The sequence below is a fragment of the Lathyrus oleraceus genome, chromosome 4 (genome assembly GCF_024323335.1).
Source record: "Lathyrus oleraceus cultivar Zhongwan6 chromosome 4, CAAS_Psat_ZW6_1.0, whole genome shotgun sequence".
Classification (NCBI taxonomy): domain Eukaryota; kingdom Viridiplantae; phylum Streptophyta; class Magnoliopsida; order Fabales; family Fabaceae; genus Lathyrus; species Lathyrus oleraceus.
In genome coordinates this window covers 3,064,669-3,085,978 of record NC_066582.1, presented here as the reverse complement: position 1 = coordinate 3,085,978, position 21,310 = coordinate 3,064,669, and the positions used below count along the sequence as shown (strand labels likewise).

The window sequence follows — 21,310 nt, the reverse complement described above, 5'->3', positions numbered from 1 at the left end:
TCACGCCAATGATTATGATGTGAAAGGTGTAAGTGTCTCAATTTATATATGTGATAATAAGTGGAATATTTAGTGTTTAATATGGAATAATCTAAAGATAGAAAGTGCAAATAATACTACAAAGGAACGTTTACTATAGAATAAGAGTAATAATACGAAGGAGAGTACATGAGAGATTTATAATTGTTTGAAGTATTGTTCACTCAATTTTTAGCATGCACGTTACTATAAAATGTTAAGAAGTTTTATATTTTAGATATCACAAAAAAAAAACAAATAGAATGTAACAAAATGGATTTATTAATTAGAAGTTCATTTTTATTCTTAGACATTTTATTTCTTCATACAAGTTTATTGTTCTAGCTACGTTATTTCGTATTCAACTTTAGTAATACCTATTTATATTATTCTATTAGAAGTCCAAAGTTTCGCTGTGACTCCAACAATTGATATCAAAGTCAATTGTAAAATTGTAGGGTGATAAAACTTTATTATTTTTATTAATTATTGAAGCACAAACATCCATAATCTTATGCCTTGAGAGGGATATTGCATTATTGGTTAATGAATAAGCAACGACTGCTAGTGTATGGTCAAAGTTAGAGAAAAATTTAATGACGAAAACTCTAACAAATTGGATCTACTTGAAATCCAATTTGTATACATGCAAGATGGAGGAAGGCACCTTAATCCGAGATTATGTCAACAAGTTTGATATGATTATATCAGACTTGAAGGATATTGAAGTTAAGATTGATGAAGAAGACCAATCACTCATGTTATTCCTTTCATTACTGGAGTCCTACGAAAATCTAGTATAGACATTGATGCTTGTGGGTGATACTCTAACCATGAATGAGACTAGAATATCACTTTTAGCAGATGATCTTTGAAAGGTTATAACAAGTGGTATGTTTAGCAGTGGAAGAGAACATAGGGGACAAGCTCAATGATTGTTTGCTAGCAGGGGGAGGATCAATGAAAGAGGACAAGGTAGTGGAAGGAAATCTAGATCAAAATCTAGAGCTCTTGCGGAAAGAATATGTTTTAAATGTGCTGAGCTTGGATATTTTAAAGTAAATTGTCAAAATAAAATGGTATCATTTCAGAATAAGCATACCAACAACGACAACAACTCAAAAGGCAAACAACAAGATTTGTCGAAGGCGAGTTATGTCTATAATTATGAGGATGATTGTTTCTCTGTCTCAAAGAAAGATAATGATATTTCAGGTAAGTGGTTGTTTAATTCAGGAGCCTCACACCATATGTGCCAAAGTATAGATGGTGGAATTGTTTTAATGGGAAATAACCATGTCTGTAAAATTATGGGGTATGGTACAATACGAATCAAGATGCATGATGCGGACAATCTTATTAAGTCATTATAACGCTCACATACGTAAAACAAATATTCCCATTCTTCTTGTCTAAAATTGTTAATCTCATTTCTTACTTGGGCCATTTTTCTTGTCGGAAAATACCGCACAAGGAAAGAAGCTTTTAGTTAAGCCCAAGAGGTTAGCAAATTGGCGGGAAATGATTGAAGTCAAGCCCACGCATAATCTCTTAAAGAGAAAGGGAATAACCTGAGGCGGAGGGTGTTTTGGTTGATGCCTCTTGACAGTCTGTCATTGCATGAATTTAGGCGAAAAGTCAGATCAAAAAGGTGAAATATGATCCAAAATGAAGAAGAAAGACCAGAGCATGAGGAAAAAGTAGCTAAGTGTGAAGATTGTGGACTTAGCAACAATTTGGGTAAAAAAATGAGCAAAAAAATAATGCAACTTCAAAAATAATCACATGCACCATCATGCAGCATTGCGCCCGCGATATGGGCCATAAAAGTTGCATCGCTCGATGCAAGTCATCACATGTGTGATGGTTCCTTTTTTTTGGGCTTTTTTTAACACGTCTGATCCATTCTGAGCTCTTCTTAAGGGGAATTTTTGCACTTTGATCAGGGTTACGAAAATTAGAGAGAAAAGCACGACTTGGACAACATCAAAGAAGACTTGTACGACATTTGAAGTCATCGAAGGTCATTACTTCAAGGGAATTCATATGTTATTTTCATCTATAAATTATGGTATCGTTATCTAAATTATGAGTAGCTAAGCTCCTGTAGGTTATGTTGTGTTATGATGAACCTATTTCAATATTGTTGGGTAATATGTTGATTTGACTTTGTATGAAATTTCGATCTATAATGTCATTCAATTGCTTGTTGTTTTTAATGTTTTTTATGTGATATACTCTTTTAAACTGATTTTGGACATATAGAGAATACTGACCATTAGCCTATGTGTTTGATATAGGGAAATTGTTGTACTTACTTTGGTTGACTAGGAATAGGATACCCAAAGTAATAGGGAATTATCATTTTGTGCATCGTCTAACCCTGCTTACACTGGCAGACTAGGGATAAAGAACTCTGAGTAGTAGCTAGTGAGTTAATTCCTGAGGGGTTGGCTATAATAGTTTTGATAACTCTTCATGAGGGTTATAATGATAAGATCATTCATACAAGGCATCAAACATCAACAATAGAAAAATATGAGATTCTAAAACGCAACTTTACCGCTTTCGTAATTTTGTGAACATACAACAATAATGAGCTGAAACTCCATAACCAAAGGAATAGAAAAACTTGGAGAAAAGTTGTATGTGATCAAAGATGAAAAAGTGATTCTCAATCTCTCTTGTTACAATATAGAGGACAACTATATATAGCTAAAGGAGTTAGTTAGATCCTAACTAACTCTTCTCAACAACTTCTAACTAACTCCTAAAGTTAGTTATTACAAAGAGAAAACAAAATTTACTGTTTTATTATTTTCATCATCATTTACAGCCCCCCTCAAGCTGGAATGAATATCAATCATTCCAAGCTTGGATTGCAGAATATTGAAAGGACCAGGTTGAAGAGACTTGGTAAAGATATCCGCAACCTGCTCCTTAGAAGTAACCGGCATAAGATGAACAACTCCAGCTAAAACTTTCTCACGTACAACATGACAGTCAATCTCTATGTGTTTGGTGCGCTCATGAAACACAGGATTGGCAGCTATATGCATGGCAGATTTGTTATCACAGTAAAGGATGATAGGTACTGAGTGATTGATGTGAAAATCATGGAGAAGATTGAGAAGCCAAACCCCTTCACAAGTAGCTTGAGCAAGGGCACGATACTCAGCTTCAGATGAAGATCTGGAAATGACAGGCTGCTTCTTGCTCTTCCAGCTAATGAGTGAAGTGCCAAGAAAATAACAAAAACCAGAAGTGGATCTTCGTGTATCAGGACAAGCCCCCCAATCGGAATCTGAAAAACCTTTGAGACATAAAGATGTATTAGATTGGAAAATGAGTCCTTGGCCTGGACTGTTTTTGAGGTACTTCAAAACGTGTAGACCAGCTAACATATGTTTATCTGTTGGAGCAGCAAGAAATTGACTTAGTTTGCTGACAGCATATGAAATTTCAGGTCTGGTATGTGTGAGATACAATAAACGACCAATAAGCCTTCTGTAGGGAGTAGGATCAGAGAGAGGTGTGCCGTATGTTTTGTGGAGTTGAAGATGAGGTTGCATAGGGGTGGAACACGGTTTGGCACCAAGAAGACCAGCATCGGAAATCAAATCAAGAGTGTATTTTCTTTGACATAAAGAAATACCATGTGTGCTGCGAGCCACTTCAAAGCCTAGGAAGTATTTGAGAATTCCCAAGTCTTTGATACTGAATTTAGCATCCAAACAAGTTTTGATTTGCAAAATTTCATGAGAATCAGTGCCTCCAACTACTAGATCATCAACATAAACCAGAATCATAGTGAAACCTTGAGAGGAAGTCTTAGTGAAAAGGGAATAATCTGCTTTGGATTGGATATAACCTGATGCAATAAGGGTGTCAGTGAGTTTTGTATTCCATTGTCTGCTGGCCTGCTTCAGACCATAAAGAGATCTTTGCAATTTGCAAACAAGATTTGGTGTAGACAAAATGAGACCAGGTGGAGGCTTCATGTAAACTTCCTCATTAAGATCACCATGGAGGAAGGCTGTGTTAACATCAAGTTGGAACAGGGGCCAATTGTGAACAGCAGCAACAGCTAAGCAAACTCTAACAGTGGTCATTTTAACAACTGGACTGAAAGTGTCAGTATAATCTAATCCTTCAGTTTGAGTGAACCCCTTTGCAACAAGTCGTGCCTTGTATCTCTCAATGGTACCATCAGCATGCATTTTTACTTTAAAAACCCACCTGCAGCCAATGGCTTTCTTGTTTGAAGGTAAGGGCACAAGATCCCATGTTTTAGTTTTAACCAGAGCCTGCAATTCAGTATTGATAGCAGTTCTCCAATTCTCATCACAAATAGCATGCTCATAAGATGTAGGTTCAGGATTGGCAGACAAGTTTAACATGTAATGTTTATGAGGAGATGAAAAAGAATCATAGGAAATAGCAGATGAAATAGGATACTTACAGGTGGTTGAAGATGAAGCCACAGCTGAGTCAGGATGGTGAAGCAGATTACAATGATAATCTTTTAGGTAATTAGGAGGATGAACTTGTCTATGTGATCTTCTTACAGGTATGGGCTCACAGTTACCAGAATGAAGATGATTGGTTTCATTGGTATTGGAATCTGCAGAATGAGAATTATACTCAGTATGACCATTGTCAACTGAATGATTAAATGTAGGATTGGGAACTGGATTAGGCAGAAACACATCATCAAACAAATCATCCAGATGTGTATTAGTGTGTGCAGAAGATGAAGGCATAGAAGGATTATGTTTATATGGAAAGTGAGACTCAAAGAAAACAACATCTCTAGAAATAAACAGTTCCTTATTATGCAGATCAAACAAAAGGTGTCCTTTCACACCAGGTTTATGACCTAGATTAATGCACTTTCTAGATCTTGAATCTAATTTCTTTCTATTGGATTTTAGAGTGGCTGCATAGCACAAAGAACCAAAAACTTTCAGGTTGGTCATGTCGGGTAAAGTGTTGTACAGAATTTGGTAGGGTGACTTGTGTTTTAAGAAAAGTGTGGGAAGTCTATTTATGATATGCACAGCATAACTCACTGCATGAGCCCAAAATAAGGGAGGCAAATGAGCTTGGAATAAAAAAGCTCTAGTGATGCCCAAGATATGTTGATGTTTTCTCTCAACAATACCATTTTGTTGAGGTGTAGCCACACAAGATGTTTGGTGAATGATACCTGATTGATTGTAAAAATCAGGCATCAAAAACTCATTGCCATTATCTGATCTAATGCACTTGACATGACAGTTGAATTGAGTTTTAACCAATGCTACAAAAGACTTGACATGAGAAGTGGTTTCAGATTTTAGTCTCATAAGATACAGCCATGTAAATCTGCTCTTATCATCAACTATAGTTAAAAAATACCTATAGCCCATCATGGATGGTATGGCCAATGGACCCCAAATATCCATATGTAATATGTCAAAAGTGAATTGAGAAGCATGAGAACTAGGAGAAAAAGGCAGTCTTTTCTGTTTTGCATAAAAACATACATCACAAGGCAATTTGATATTGACAGGTTTGATGAAAGGAAAATCTTTATTGAGTTCAATCAATTTGGAATTAGAAGCATGTCCTAATCTGATATGCCATAGGCTACATTCAGGATAATGGCTATTTGAATTATTAACAGAAGAATTGATACAATGTATGGGAGGTGTTTTAGGTAATGTAACTGAAGGAGAGGTCAAGAAATATAATCCACCATGTAACTCAGTTGTGCCAATCATCTTCAGAGAAAACTTGTCCTGTACAGTACATGAATTATGATCAAAAACAAGTTGACAATTGAGTAATTTGGTTAATTTTGTGACAGAAATGAGGTTAAAGGCAAAATTGGGTAAATAAAGAACATCAGTAATGTAAAAGTTGCTGTTAAACTGAATAGTGCCTGAAAAATTAGTGGTAACAAGACTGCCATTTGGGAGTTTGAGGGTAATGGGCTTAATTTGCTTAAGACACTGAAAATATTCACGAGTAAAACAAACATGATCAGTGGCTCCTGTATCTAAAATGAATGATGCAGCATGAAATGAATTTGGGAAAGTACAGATAGTACCTGATTCAAGGTTATTAGGTTGAGAGGTTAACTGGTTAATGGTAAGAGATTGCAAGTGTGATGAGCCTTGAAGTAAGGCTAGCAATGCTTGATGCTGCTCTGGTGTAAAAGCCAAACCATGAGATGCTGGTGCACTTGCTTCAATATCAGATCCTGATGTGTTTTCAGGTCTATCAGATGCAGTATTGCATTGATTGATAGCACCTTCATGCTTCCAATGAGGAGGATAACCATGTTTTTTAAAACAAGTATCAATGGTGTGATTAGACATGCCACAATGTATGCAAACACGATTATTTCTGCCCCTGCCACCAGAGTATCTGCCTCCTCTAGTGCTGCCTCTACCACGCATATTGGAATATGATTTAGACTGATTATCACGATGATGCTGATCAGAAGATGGAGTGACCAAAATCTTGGACTCATCAATGGGAAGATTAGCTTGTCTTTCTTGTTGAACAAGCAAGGAATATACTTTGCAAATGCTAGGGAGAGGATCCATAAGCATTATTTGTGACCTAATAGCAGAGTATTGATCATTCAGCCCTTTCAAGAAACGGATTACTTGATCACTGGCCTTGTAAGCGCGAATCTTGGTAATGGCGAGACAAGTAGTATCACAGTCACATGCAGGAATAGGTCTGAAATTATCTAGTTCTTGCCATAAAATTTTCAGTTTTGTGTAATATGAAGAAACAGAAGCATCACCTTGTTTCAATGTGCAGATTTCTTCTTGGATATCAGAAATTCTAAAAACATCGCCTTGATAAAAACGCTCCTTGAGCTCATTCCACATATCAGCAGCATTTTCCATCCAAAGGATACTTTGAGCAATTTCAACTTCTACAGCATTCTTGATCCAAGACATGATCATCGTGTTGCATCTGTCCCAAGCGATGGAATTCGGATCAAGATCAGAAGGTCGTGGTAAAACACCATTGATGAAATGCAGTTTGTTCTTAGAACGAAGAGCCATGGCCATGGAGCGCGACCAAGAGTGATAATTGTTATTGGAGAGTAATGGTGTGACCAGAATCAAAGAAGGATTCTCATTTGGATGCATGAAATAAGGGTTTAGGATATCATTTTGATAACCTTTATTGTTGTTTCTTGAAGATGATTCACCATGATCGCTGCTATTAGAGCTTGAAGATGACATGATGAGAGACAAATAAAGTTGCAGAAACTGCAGAAAAGAAAAAGAATTTGGATCGAAAGAAGAAGATTGAGAAAAATCGCAGCGGAAAGTAGAATCCCAGGCTTGTGATACCATGTGAACATACAACAATAATGAGCTGAAACTCCATAACCAAAGGAATAGAAAAACTTGGAGAAAAGTTGTATGTGATCAAAGATGAAAAAGTGATTCTCAATCTCTCTTGTTACAATATAGAGGACAACTATATATAGCTAAAGGAGTTAGTTAGATCCTAACTAACTCTTCTCAACAACTTCTAACTAACTCCTAAAGTTAGTTATTACAAAGAGAAAACAGAATTTACTGTTTTATTATTTTCATCATCATTTACAAATTTTGTCTAATCTCTTATTTAATTTTCGCATTAAAACTCGACTCCTCCCTTTTATATATTGCACACATTTTGTCTTGTTAGAAACAGTCCTTATGGATTCGGTCATTTTATTACTACAACATTATGAGTATATTTGCCGAGAAGTCATCAAGTTTTTGGTGTCGTTGTCGGTGACTGTTTATATCTCAAAATGGCGACGTTTGTGCAACATTTTATTTTTAGTCTTTTTTATTTTTGTTTTATTTTCTTGTTTATCATAGTGTTACTAAGGTATTTTCTGTTTGTGTATGCACAATTCAGGATCAAACATTAATACCATTGGATCTAGAGATTGAGAGAATCACACGTGCTCTCAAAAGAGCAGTTAGAGAAATAGCTTTGGACGATAAAATACCAGTAAAAGAGCAACTATCAAGTTCTTTTGACTTTGAAGAGGAAGTCACCATGGCAGCTGCACCACCCCTAACTATGTGGGATTACTATAAAAGAACCGATGTAGGGCAGGTTTCGAGAGAGTTTGTACCGACAGACCCCGCTAACTTTGATATTAAGAATTATGTACTTTCAGGTTTAAGAGAAAATATGTTCGTCGAGAACGCGATTAGATACCTGTGGACGCATCTAGCACGCTTCTACGAAACATCTTCAATGTGCAAACCAACTGATGTCACTGAAGGCCAGGTTAAATTGAGGTTGTTTGGGTTCTCACTTATTAGAAGGGCGGAAAATTAGTTGTTTTGCCTTCCAAATGGAACAATTCAAACATAGAAGGAATTGGAGGACAAATTCCTAGAAAGATTTTTCAGTACTACTTAGTTTACCGAACGCCGAGCATAAATTGTGAACTTTGAGAAGCAGGAAATTGCGTCACTTTATGATCTTGGGAAATATTCAAACTTTTGTTACGCAGATGCTCGAATCACAATATGAATAATATGGAGCATATGCAAAATTTTATTAAAGGTGTCAAGAGTTAAACATGTATGTTGCTGGATGCTTCCGTAGGAGGCACTATCCACCAAATGACTGAACCACAAGTGAAGAAACTTATTTGAGAAAATGTGTATGAATGAGTACCGTTCAAAAAGAAAAAGGTCGACCAAGATTAAAATTGTGGGAACGCTAAAAGGTATGTTAGTTGTTGATACCTATATTGCTCTTTTAGCCCATATTAAATTGTTGAATAAAAAGATAGCTGAAAGCAGCTTAGATAAAGCTAACGTGAGTCAGGTATAAGCACTTAAGTGTGATTTTTGTGGAGGAGAACATGTGAATAAAAGGTGCTCGTTGGAAGGGTCAAATGAAGAATTCCAATTTTCTAATTTTCAAAAGAACAAATCAGGTGAATTGTCGTCTCCAATGGAACAAGTCAATCCAATTGGCGAATTCAGTAGGACAATCCAATTCAATTGGCGCCTACACTTTGATCATTAAAGACGGCGCCAATTCATCAGGCACATCCCCTTTTTATATTTTGTTTTAAGCCACAAGTTCTGCGCCTCCGAAGTACCCTTTTTCGTACATGTCTTCGTTGATTCACTTAAGGTGTTTGATACGAGGGTTTTGGAGCATCACCATCACCATCATCCATAAAAAAATTCTTGTAATTGTATATAGTCCTGTGTATGCATTAACGCGTTGTCGTGATTAAGTTCGTTGCCCATGTTGTTGTTGTTTGGTTGTGTTGTTTAGGTGTTATTGGCTTGGTAAATTTTTGGGGAAGTTAGATGTTGAAGCTTGTTGCCGTGCGTCGAATAAATACCTATTTTTGGACAAAAACTCATTTGTAACCGATATATACCAATACATGTATACTTAGGAGTTGGTTTAGATTTGGTTAACATGACAACGTCGGTTAGGACCGGTTAATGACGACACTCAGCTTTAGCGAAGTTTATCCATTCGAAAAAGTTCCATTGTTCTAAGACTTTACGTTGATGCCATTGTTCTAAGCACCTCAAAGGATTTGAGATTTCTTGATGCATGACATCATATCCCTAACGTCATTGTCATCTTTAACTGAGACCCACACACGCTGGATATTGTCATTCGCAATAGAGATGTACGAAACAAATATGTCAATTCTTCTAACTCTTTTACCATCATTAATCTCTTAGTCCAACCAAATGATCAAATTGCTCGAAACTCCAATTAACCCAAAAACACATCTTCATCGGAAACTTGGTTCTTGAATAAAAAACATGTCCATGTCTTTTACTATTCATGCTAGAACAAATGAGAAAAATTAAGAAAAAATAAGAAGAGTTGTAAAAAGATGATTCACATCACACCTCTATTTATACAGAATAATACATATTAAAATATAATATTTTACTAATAATAAAAAAAAACAAATAAAGGAAGCGCTAGATGAATTAGAACTCATTTGAAGAATAAATAGTAGGCTTCAATTGGATTGACTTGTCCATTTAAAGACATCAATTTAACTGAGTTACCCGCTCTAAAATGTTAAATAAGGGCACCAATCGAATTAAGTTGAACTCTCCGGATAAATATCTTTTTGTTTAAAACACAAATATTTTGAAAAATATTAAAAAAATAATTATTTTGGTATTATTATTGAAAAACATTGTTATTTTAATAAGAAAATCAACCATTCACTTCATGATTATTACACTTTGAATGCATCTGACCATAACCTTAAAGCATCACATAAACGATCCATGAAAACAATTTTATAGCTTAGTAAACAAAATTTAAAAAGGATTTTACCGTAAGCTTATATATATATATATATATATATATATATATATATATATATATATATATATATATATATATATATATATATATATATATATATATATATATATATATATATATATATATTCATTCTTGAGAAAGAGTTTCTTATGATTGCGAGGGATTTTTCATTTTTTAAATAGTTCTATTTTTCGTGTTGAAGAAGAAGAAAAGCGCGGGCTTCAACCGTTTCTCTATTCTTCAAAACCAAAGAAAGAAAGTCTTTTCATTCTTGAATAATTTTCTCGTCATCTCTCTTTCTTTTATTCTCTCTCTATCTAGGGTTACCTATTTCTTTCTTCTCCGATGGAACCCGATCCTAATAGCTTCGGCACCACCGCCAATGCTAGTGGCACCGCCAAAAGCGACACCATAGCAAATAAGAAAGTCAAAAGCGAAGATATGGTACGTCGAAACCCACGCATTTCGTATCGTAGTTTGTTCTTTTACTCATTCAACGGTTCAGTTTTTGGAGAAAATTAATCGATTATTTTTTGTGTCAACATATGCAGTCAGATGAGGATTTGGCTTTGAAGCAGCAATTTGAGTTGTATGTGGAAAGAATTCAGGATTCCGACCCTGAGTTGCAGAAGCTTGCTCTTGAAAGCGCGAGGTAAACCTAGTTTAATAGTTGATGCTTCACATTTAGTAATGAAGGAACAAAATTTGATTTGAGTTGGAATTTGAATATATATAGATTTTTCTAAAATTGTGTATTGAAACTGAAATGTATGGTTTGTAATGTAGGCTAGAAATTAGAATTTCAACGAGCTCCATGACTTCAGTTCCCATGCCGATAAAATTTCTTCGCCCTCATTATGCCACTCTTGAGGCATTTTATGAAACAATGGCTGAATCAGATTCGAAGGTATTGTCGTCAGTGTGATTGGGTGTTTCTTCTGTGTGAAATAATAATAATGGTGGTTGTCTAATTTGTGTTTCTTTCATTACAGAAATACTTAGCAGACATTTTGTCAGTTTTGGCCCTCACCATGTCTGCTGAAGGAGAACGAGTGAGTTTGCTGTTTTAGGGGATTTTCTTGATTAAAACTTGGTGGTGCACCTTCTTTCAAAGCCAATTTCGGATTTTCTCATACTTACATTCACATCTTTTCTAATCACATTCACATTATTACTTATTACATCTTTTCTCATCACATTCACATTATTACTCTCTTCACAACACCTACCATACTCCATCCAGTTGAGTGAGATGATATTTATTTTCCTTTAAATTCTTTCCAACGTATTTTCATTTGTCGAGCTTTTGGTAAATTGATTTTTGCCTATGGCTTTCTCAGGAAAGCCTGAAATACAGATTATTTGGTTCAGAGGGTGATATAGGCTCATGGGGCCATGAGTACGTTCGGTGAGTGCACGTCGGGGGTAATTAGAATTTTGGTGATTGGAACATGGCAGAAAAGATGTTAATTATTTCAGCCATCTTATTTATGTTTAATCTCATTGTCAGAAATTTGGCCGGCGAAATTGCACAGGAGTACGTGCAAAGACAGGTTGGCCTTCTGGCTAATTTAAACATTCATTTCCTTCTTTTCATTACTGATCAGTTTTACAATTGAATTTTTTTTTGGTGCTTCTACAGTGCGACAAGGCCCTAATGGATGAATTAATAGAACTTGTTCGACAAATAGTTGCTTTTCATATGAATGTAAGAAATACAAAACAGTGTGCTCAACTATACAGAAATTGATGTGTTAGATGAAGGGTGTTAAGTTTTGATAACTTTTGAGTTGACTAATTGTTAATTGCTGCAGTACAACTCTGAGCCTGAAGCTGTTGACCTTTTAATGGAGGTAACATGTAAGATCCATCTTTAGTTTGTTACCCAACTACTACGGATGTTGAACTGAATGTTGTTTTCATGTAACTAATGCTCAATTTTAGGTTGAGGACCTTGACATGTTGAAAGAATACGTAGACAAAACAAATTTTAAGAGGACTTGCCTGTATCTCACCAGTTCAGCTAGGTAAGTGCAAACAGACCTTAGTTTATGCAGGTGTTAAAAGAAATCAGAGTTCAGAACAGTTATAAAGAAAGAGAAAACAATGGTTATTTTCACTAATAAACATTTTATCTTGTGATTTGAAGATTTTGTATTTGTTTCACAATCCCACATAATTTTTAACATCCAATTTCTACGGTGTACTTATTAGAATTGTTATAAGTTGATAGTTTAATAATTTCAAAATTAACTAGTGTCTTGGGTTATCCTTTTGGACTTTTCCAAGTTCAAAGTGATAAAATGGTCCGGTACTTTATGAATGAGAATTGTTGTTGGGTAAGCTGGACCGGCAGTTGGACCTTTTAATACTTTTGTGACATTATTTGGAGTATAGAATATCCCTTCCCTCTAGCTTATATAAACTGAGTTAGTAAAGTTCAGTTGGGTGCAACAAACTATAAATACTAACTGATGTAACAGAATGTAAACAGAGAATTCAGTTATGCAATTCTGTTAGACTCTCTCCCTCTCTTCTCTCTCTCTATTCTCTTTCATCCTCTCTCTCTATGGTTCTCTCCAATTCTAACAGAGTAGACTGAAATGATAAGTTTGTATTGTCATTGGCATGACTCTGAAGCTTTTAAATTTTGAAATTTGATTGGATGGAGTTTGAGCTGTAATGGGATATGAATAGTTTGCACTTTTCTTTAAGAGGAAGCTTTTTTGGTTTAGAAGCACGATTTTGCATGATAAATCAGGTGTTGCAGTCTTAGGCTTTTATTTTTATGTCTTGTTTGAACTTCGGTAAGTTGACTCCCTCTCTCTCTCTCTCTGACTTACAAGCAATATTTTATTTTATTTACAGATACCTTCCTGAACCGAATGATATGAAAGTTCTGGACGTTGCATATTCAATTTATTTGAAGTTTGAAGAATATCCAAATGCTCTTCGAATTGCATTGTTCATGGATAAGCTGCAGGTGTGACACTGGAATTTTGTCAGTCTGTCTTTAAAGTATTTCTTTAACTGTGGTATGTGATTCTTTTAAAATCTTGTTTCTTTTTGTCAATTTTATGTGGCCTTAAGAAAAGTAATTTCTATATTTTGTTCTGTAAATGCTTGTGGTTTGGAACTAACGAGTTGCGGTATTGTTGATAGTATGCGAGGAAGGTGTTTACTTCTTGCAATGATTTGCATCAAAAGAAGCAATTCTGTTACATTATTGCACGTCATGTAAGTCCTGGATTCTGTGCTAGTGATCTGAATGTTTCTCTGGGTGATAATAGGTGTATTGTTACCCATCAGTTGTTTAACTGTGAAGTGGAGCTATGTGCTAGACTCTTTTTAGCTTTATGTTGGCAAGTGACAAACTAGAGGGATTCAAAGAGACTGAGAAGAAGAAGATTTCACTATCAGCTTTATTGAGACTCTCTTTTAATGATTTTGTGATTTGTGAAGGGAGCTGCTTTTGTGCTCGACACGGAAATGGCCGGAAATGAAGACGACAGAAAAATGTTGCAGGATATCTTATACAATTCTAAGTTAAGTGAAGGATATCTAGCTCTTGCTCGTGATGTTGAAGTCATGGAGGTCAAGTCCCCTGGGGATATATACAAGGTGTGACATTGATAATAAATTTAGTCCCGCCTCAATGACTCCCGGTACATGTGTAGTTTTTACATCTAATGATTTGAGATTAGAATTATAAATAATTAAATTATGGTCCAATTTGATGAAAGGGCGTGTAAATAAATCATGCTTTTTATTTGAGGTGCAAATATTAGTTTTGCTGCTTGCATAAGTTTGCTTTTTAATTTCTAAGATTTTTTATTAATAATAGTATGTGATTGTTAAACAATTGGTTCTGATTTTTTATACATGTGTTGGACTTGGTGCCCATATTTTAAAAGCCAAAAAATAATCTGCAATGCAAGTATGTGTGAAGCTCTTTTCAGAAGCTACTAATTTTAACTGCCAAAACATTGCTTTAGCAGCTATTTTGAGTTTTTATTTTGAAAGATTTGCATAATTATTGTTTCTAAATGCATCTAAAATTAAGTCAAGTTTTCCTTATTCAGAAAAAGCAGAAACAAACAAATCTGTAATACCATGCTGCAAATTTGCTTTATTTCATATTTTACAAGTGAACTTTTGTTGATTGTATCCAATTGGAACTATAATTTCTGATGAGCTGGATAACTTAGTCACTTTTGGTGCTTCACTACAAGATATTCTTGAATAATAACTGGTAGAACTTATATTTATGTGTTGGTTATAATTGATGTAAAATAGCATTATTTGAATTTTGAAGAAATCGAGTTTTGTTGTTTCAATGTTATTGTTTTTCTTTCCTTGGTGGAACATATGTCTTGTTTGGAAAAGAGAAATGGATGAGAAAAAGGAACGGAACACAAGGAACTCAAAAAGTCTTCATTTGTTTGGTTTTAGTAAACCTTCTCTCCAAAATGGGAAGAAACGAGAACAAAACAAATTAAATTTGATCCCTTTTTCAATTTTATCCATTTTTTTTTTGTTGTACCACACTATTAAAGAGTATATGTGTCATTTTGTTTTCACTCAACTTTCTTTCCTTATACTTTGTACACACCTGAACTAGAGAAGTTTTTTTATTTAAAACTTTCTTTCCTCTCATTTTCTCTTCTACCAAACTACCTACAAATCTTCTCATCTTCTACTCCCTATCACTTCTTCCACTTTTGTTACTCTTATTTTCTATACGGAAACCAAACAGCAACTGTAACTTTCAATGTTTCTGGCTTTTCAAAGAGAATGCTTCTTATAACATTGCTTTATAGTGCCTGCAGTTGTAAGACTAATCAGACAGGTGTATGCAACCTGCTGCAAGAAGTCTGTTTAGGCTGACATTTGAATCTGTGAATGTGTTCATGTTGCAAGTTATCAGAAAATAGTTCTAGCTATGCTATATGCTATTTTCGGTTCAAGGGTCGATTTTTTATTTGATTTAAACCTTATGTTTTAATTTGCTTGATTTTTCCAGCCTCGCTTGCTTGATGGACACACAAGTAATAGTGCAAAAGTTGATTTAGCTAGGCAGAATGTTGCTGCTACTTTTGTTACTGCATTTGTAAATGCTGGCTTTGGTCAGGTACAGTGAACCTCAAATTTCAAGATTGTGTTGTGGGTTGCTAATCTCTTGTATTTCTTCTACTCTGTCCTTCCTTTTCCATTATTGTTGTGCAGGCCGAGTTTATGGCTCTTACATTAGATTCTTCAAGGCCCGGCTCTTTTAAAGATTGGGTTTTCATACAAGAGAAACACGGGAGGACTAGTGCTGTAGCAAGCCTGGTTTAAATTTTCTCACAGTCTTCATTACTAGTTATGGATCATATGAATTCCATTTGCGATACTTATATTATCCATGTGATATATCAGGGTATGATTTCACTCTGGGATGTTGACTCTGAACTGGCACTGGCACAAATTGACGAGTGCTTTAACATTAATGATGATGAGTATAGCTTTGCTGGTGCATTATTGGGAGTTGGTATTGCCAATTGCAACATAAAAACTGATTGTGACCCGGTTAGTTCTATTTATACTTTTTTTTTGTGTAGTATGATAAGCATTTTTTAGTTCCTGTATTAGACTGAAATTTGATGCCATTTTAGGCTAACATACGCCTAGTAGACCACACAGTTAAAGAAGAACGCTCCTCGGTCAGGATTGGTGCAATTATGGGATTGGGAATAGCATATGCAGGTTCCAAAAATGAGAAGGTGATCTGTTTATATACATTTTCTTACAAATCTTGTTTCAGTTATACTAGTTGAAATACATGTGAGTTTTTACTTGCAAATGTAAAACATTTTGCTTTATTCTTGCTTCTTCAGCTACGACACATATTGACAGAGATTCTCATTGATGAGGAAAATTCAATTTCTGTGACTGCTTTCACTGCAATTTCATTGGGCTTGATTTATGTGGGTTCTTGCAATGTGGAAGTTGCTGAAACACTCATATCTGTACTTATGGCCCGTATTGAAGCAGAGTTGGAACAACCTCTTACAAGACTTTTACCTCTTGGCCTTGGTCTTCTTTATCTTGGAAAAAAGGTTATTAGATGTTGGGCAGTGTCAGTTGTTTCTTTCTTCCTTCCTCTTGTCTTTTCAAATTATTGTAATGGGCAATCTGGTTCATCAAAGCTCTCACCACGTTAACAGTCTAGAGAAGGGACAGAGTCTATTGTAGGTAGCTTTATCTTACATTTGCAAAGGATTCATAACCTATCTTATTTAATTTCTGAAAACATTTGATTGTTAGGAGGGGTTTAGCTATTAAGTTAGGTTTTTTTATAAGAACTATTAGGTTAGGTTAAAGTCCCTCTGGTGTAGTATTCAATCTTCATACTGTGCTTTGTATAGGAAAGTGTGGAGGCAACTACTGAACTTTCAAAGACTCTTGATGTAAAAATGAGAAAGTATTGGGACACGACACTGCTATCCTGTGCCTATGCTGGAACTGGGAATGTTCTCAAGGTACAATCTTATTATAGATAACCAGCAGTTTTTTGAGGAAAACTGTAAATGCAGTTTTGTGCTTATAGTTTCTGGTGCTTCTTTCATGCAGGTACAAAATCTTTTGGGTAAATGTTCACAACAACATCTTGAAGAAGACGAAGTGGACCAGGGTCCTCATGCAGTGCTTGGAATTGCTATGGTAGCAATGGCTGAAGAATTAGGTCATGAGATGGCAATTCGATCATTGGAACATCTACAGTACGGAGAGCAGAATATTCGCCGAGCAGTTCCTCTGGCACTTGCTCTACTGTGTATATCAAATCCAAAGGTAAAGTGGATTGGCATCACTTTACTTTATCACCTTGCTAATGTTATTATTTAACAGTGAAACAACTTATGACCTTGCTCCCAATAGATGGTCAAAGTAAACATGTGTTGTATGCATGGACAGCCTTTCATCTGGTTATTTTTGCTAACCCTTAACTCGATCATCATAGGTCAATGTTATGGATACCTTAAGCAGACTTAGCCATGACTCTGATTTAGAAGTAGCAATGGTAAGATGGTTTAACCACTTCATTTATTATTGGTCTTTCCCCTGATTCTTATTTGTAAGTATAAAAGCATTTTGTATGCTACAGGCAGCAGTTATCTCCTTAGGTCTAATAGGTGCTGGGACCAACAATGCTCGAATTGCTGGCATTCTTTGCAATCTTTCAAGATATTACTGCAACAATACCGATCTTCTATTTTGTGTATGCTTCATCTAGTTGTCCATATTTTCTAATTTTGGGTATTTGGATAGCCATTGATTTTCGTCTCTACAGGTGCGGATTGCCCAAGGTCTTGTACATATGGGAAAGGGCTTATTAACACTTGATCCATATCATTCTGATCGCTTTTTACTATCACCGTAAATGAATCCTTATTTTCCCTTCTCCCTTTGTCTTTGATTAAATGCTGTGTTGGAAGATTGTAAGCCAACTGAGAAAGTGCTTAGAATGAAATGTACTGCTTTACTATAGTAATTTCTAATGGACGTTATTTTCCTTTCACTTTTACAGGACAGCACTTGCAGGTCTAGTTATTATGTTGTATGCATGCCTCGATATGACAACTGCATTGTTTAGAGAATATCACTATGTTCTCTACTTCCTTGTTTTAGCAATGCAGGTTTGTTCAGTGATTCACTCCTTATCCCCCTCCTACATTTTAAGACAACCTTAATAACATTTTGTTGCAACAGCCGAGGATGTTGTTGACCGTGGATGAGAACTTGAAGCTTCTAACGGTGCCTGTTCGAGTTGGTCAAGCAGTTGGCGTTGGACAGGCTGGTCGTCCCAAGATAATCACTGGTTTTCGGACCCACTCCACCCCTGTTCTCCTGGCTGTCGGGGATATGGCAGAGCTAGCTACAGAAAAGTAATACATCAATGCCTTGAAATTTTATAAAAGTCTGTCTTTCTAATACTAACAATTGCTTTTTATGCAGATATATACCTCTATCACCAATTCTTGAAGGTATGGTAATTTTGAAGAATAATCCAGACTATGTGGTAGAGTGAAGACCATAATCATGCTTTTTTATTTGTTGCTATTGTAGATATTTGCAGTGATGATTAGTTGTAAATTTTTAGGCAAATTGAAACATTTGATACCCCCTCTAGCTTGGCTGGCAATGCAATGCAACCGTCCATTTTAACTGAACGACAACATCATATACACCACATCAAACATCATACTAAACACGGAAATTTTGTCCATTGAAAACGTGGTGAAGACCATAAGACTATTATTATAGTATAATATTATTGTCAAAATCCTAACTCTAAAAAGTTATTAAGCAAATGCATCTTGAAACCAATAGTTAAATAAATTATGTATAATTTTGATTGTATTATTTGAGTGAAACCAATAGTTAAATAAATTTTAAAAAAAATTGGTTATATAATTTTCTTTTTACATTTTGATAACACATAAAATTAAATTCATAAATAAAAATCACATAAAGATGGTGAACAAAATGATCATTATAAATCGACTCTCATTTGTTAGGTGTACTTTACAAGGACAATAAATGCATACGAACTCAAATCCCGGACATTCCACTTAACTAAGAAATCCACTATAAATTGTTGGTAATTAATCCAAAGGATTGCAACATTAGGGTAATCTACTCCACATAACTATAATCAACAAATATATACACAACCACCAAATTATTGATGAAAATGAAGGAAAAAAATTATAACATACATAAAATGGGTTAAGGTACATCCCTCATGTAATTTGAGTAAACTTTGGTCTATATTTTTTAAGTAGAGATTTCAATCTTATAATTAGAAATAGTTCAGACCAATTAATAGGGGTGTTCTAACCTATATATGACAAGGTCATATCAGTTTTTTTTTAAATAAAAAAGTTAATGAATTTTACACCGTCAGTTCATCCTAGATGTTGGATATTGAAATAAATTTGATTTTTATTTTAAAAACTTATAAAATAATACAAACGGGTGGTGATGATAAATCGACAAACACTGATAGTGCATAGTAATTAATCTTATTTTTAATTTGATAAAAATAATTATTTTAATTTAAATAATTGATGATGGAAAAAAACAAAATCGCCCTTTCCTATATCCATTTGACATATCTATAAGTAGGAATGGGTTAGTTTCTCTCAGTAAAACAAACCGATAAGAAAGAAAAAAGAAAGTGATAAAGTAAAATATATTACCTCATCATACGAATTTCAAGTATATTTTCAACTTTATATCATACACAAAGTAAATAATATATTTCATACCAATCATTCTACATCGCCGTAAAACAGTTGCTAGCTTCCAGTGCAAAGTAGAATCCAACTGAAATGGCTGCTTCTTCATTTTCCGTTACCTTAACCACCAAAATCCCCAAAATCACTTCTTCAACCCACCACAAATCCCATAATTCCCAAATTACCCATCTCCGATTCAAACCTTCCCCTATTCGCACCCTCCTTCACTTCACACACAAACCAATTAGCCTCCGTACCAACGCCGTCTCAGTCCAATGCCTCTTCACCGGCCTCGTCGAAGAAATCGGCACCGTCAAGCAAATCGGAGCGTCCCCTGACGGCGGTTTCGACTTAAAGGTCAACGCAAAGACAGTTCTCGACGGCGTCAATCTCGGCGACAGCATCGCCGTCAACGGCACATGTCTCACCGTGACAGAATTCGACACGAAAGCTTCCGATTTCACCGTCGGTTTAGCCCCGGAGACGCTGCGAAAAACTTCCCTTTCCGAATTGGAAGCCGGATCGCAGGTGAACCTCGAAAGGGCGGTGACTCCGGTTACTCGAATGGGCGGACATTTCGTGCAGGGTCACGTGGATGGCACGGGGGAGATTGTTTCTATGGTTCCTGAAGGGGATTCTCTGTGGGTGAAAGTTAGGGTTGAGAAGGAATTGCTGAAGTACATTGTTCCCAAAGGATTTATTGCCGTGGATGGGACTAGTTTGACTGTGGTTGATGTTTTTGATGATGAAGTTTGTTTTAATTTCATGCTGGTTGCTTATACTCAGGAGAAGATTGTTGTTCCTTTGAAGAAAGTTGGTCAGAAGGTGAATCTTGAAGTTGATATTCTTGGGAAGTATGTGGAGAGGCTTCTCAGTAGCGGGTTTGTTTCCTCCATTGCAGCAAAGGTTGATGCTCTCAAACTATGACTATCTTTGGATTAACTTATTTGAACAGGATATATAAGTGCTTGTAAGATTATTTGAGAGAGCCAATAGAAACAACTTATGAAACTATAATTGCAGGTTTTCAATGTATGATTATGTTACCTCACTAATTTGTTAGCTTCAATTGCTAGCTTCACTAATTTGTTTATGGCTATCAAAGGGTTTCTTAGTTTTGTGCTTCAATTCTGTTTTCTTTGGGCTTAGGGGTGTTTTTTATTTTATTTTTTATCACATGTGTTCTTTAATCTGCATTTAGAGTTCTCTTGTTCATAACTATGGTTGTAAACTTGGTTTGGTTACTGTGATTTTGGAGGTGTTTTTCAACACCCAAACTGAAATTTTAGCTAATATTTATGTTAATGGTGGAAAAACAAAGATGGTCTCATTAGGTGTGGGGGCTCTAGGTCACTGTAACAATATTACTGATGATTTCAGGGAAATCACAGAGTATGTTTTAATGTCCTAACTGTATTCAAGAGTCTATTTTTAGAGAGATTGAAACTTGCTGAGATTAAGCAAGGCTTGCTAAGTTACCTACCTTGAAGCTGATTTTCTATGCATTTTTATTGCTGAGATTGAACATCTGTGGAGTTCCACTTTCTGTTTGAAAGTGTATGAATATGCTATGACCCACTTTTGTAATTTTTGCCGACATTGAACTGACATCTACCTTTAGATGTAATGAATCATATGATTCTTTTACTGTTAAAAGAATC

General features: G+C 35.4%; 2 protein-coding genes and 1 non-coding gene across 4 annotated transcripts; all 3 read left to right on the top strand.

Annotated features, from left to right (window-relative positions):
* The first annotated feature begins 1,354 nt into the window (after nt 1-1,354).
* LOC127077559 (small nucleolar RNA R71) lies at nt 1,355-1,459 on the top strand. Its single transcript, XR_007787355.1, has one exon. It is a non-coding gene; the product is annotated as a small nucleolar RNA R71 (small nucleolar RNA).
* Nucleotides 1,460-10,527: 9,068 nt separating this feature from the next.
* Nucleotides 10,528-18,578, top strand: LOC127138261 (26S proteasome non-ATPase regulatory subunit 2 homolog A). 2 transcript variants are annotated; one of them, XM_051064667.1, is made up of 25 exons: nt 10,528-10,812; nt 10,920-11,020; nt 11,155-11,275; nt 11,361-11,420; nt 11,709-11,776; nt 11,879-11,921; nt 12,011-12,076; nt 12,183-12,221; nt 12,313-12,395; nt 13,237-13,351; nt 13,531-13,605; nt 13,831-13,989; nt 15,392-15,499; nt 15,595-15,699; nt 15,787-15,936; nt 16,023-16,130; nt 16,245-16,466; nt 16,776-16,889; nt 16,981-17,199; nt 17,369-17,428; nt 17,513-17,626; nt 17,699-17,784; nt 17,936-18,044; nt 18,118-18,293; nt 18,364-18,578. In XM_051064667.1, the coding sequence occupies exons 1-25, from the start codon at nt 10,714-10,716 to the stop codon at nt 18,434-18,436; spliced, it is 2,673 nt and encodes an 890-aa protein (XP_050920624.1). In that variant the 5' UTR covers nt 10,528-10,713; the 3' UTR covers nt 18,437-18,578. The 2 variants fall into 2 exon arrangements, with proteins under 2 accessions (XP_050920624.1, XP_050920626.1); XM_051064669.1 differs by lacking the exons at nt 10,528-10,812; nt 10,920-11,020; nt 11,155-11,275; nt 11,709-11,776 and having other exon boundaries at nt 11,379-11,420.
* Nucleotides 18,579-19,628: 1,050 nt separating this feature from the next.
* LOC127138260 (riboflavin synthase) lies at nt 19,629-20,777 on the top strand. Its single transcript, XM_051064666.1, has one exon. It carries the CDS (start codon nt 19,743-19,745, stop codon nt 20,574-20,576), a length of 834 nt encoding a protein of 277 aa, XP_050920623.1. The 5' UTR covers nt 19,629-19,742; the 3' UTR covers nt 20,577-20,777.
* The last annotated feature ends 533 nt before the right edge of the window (nt 20,778-21,310 follow it).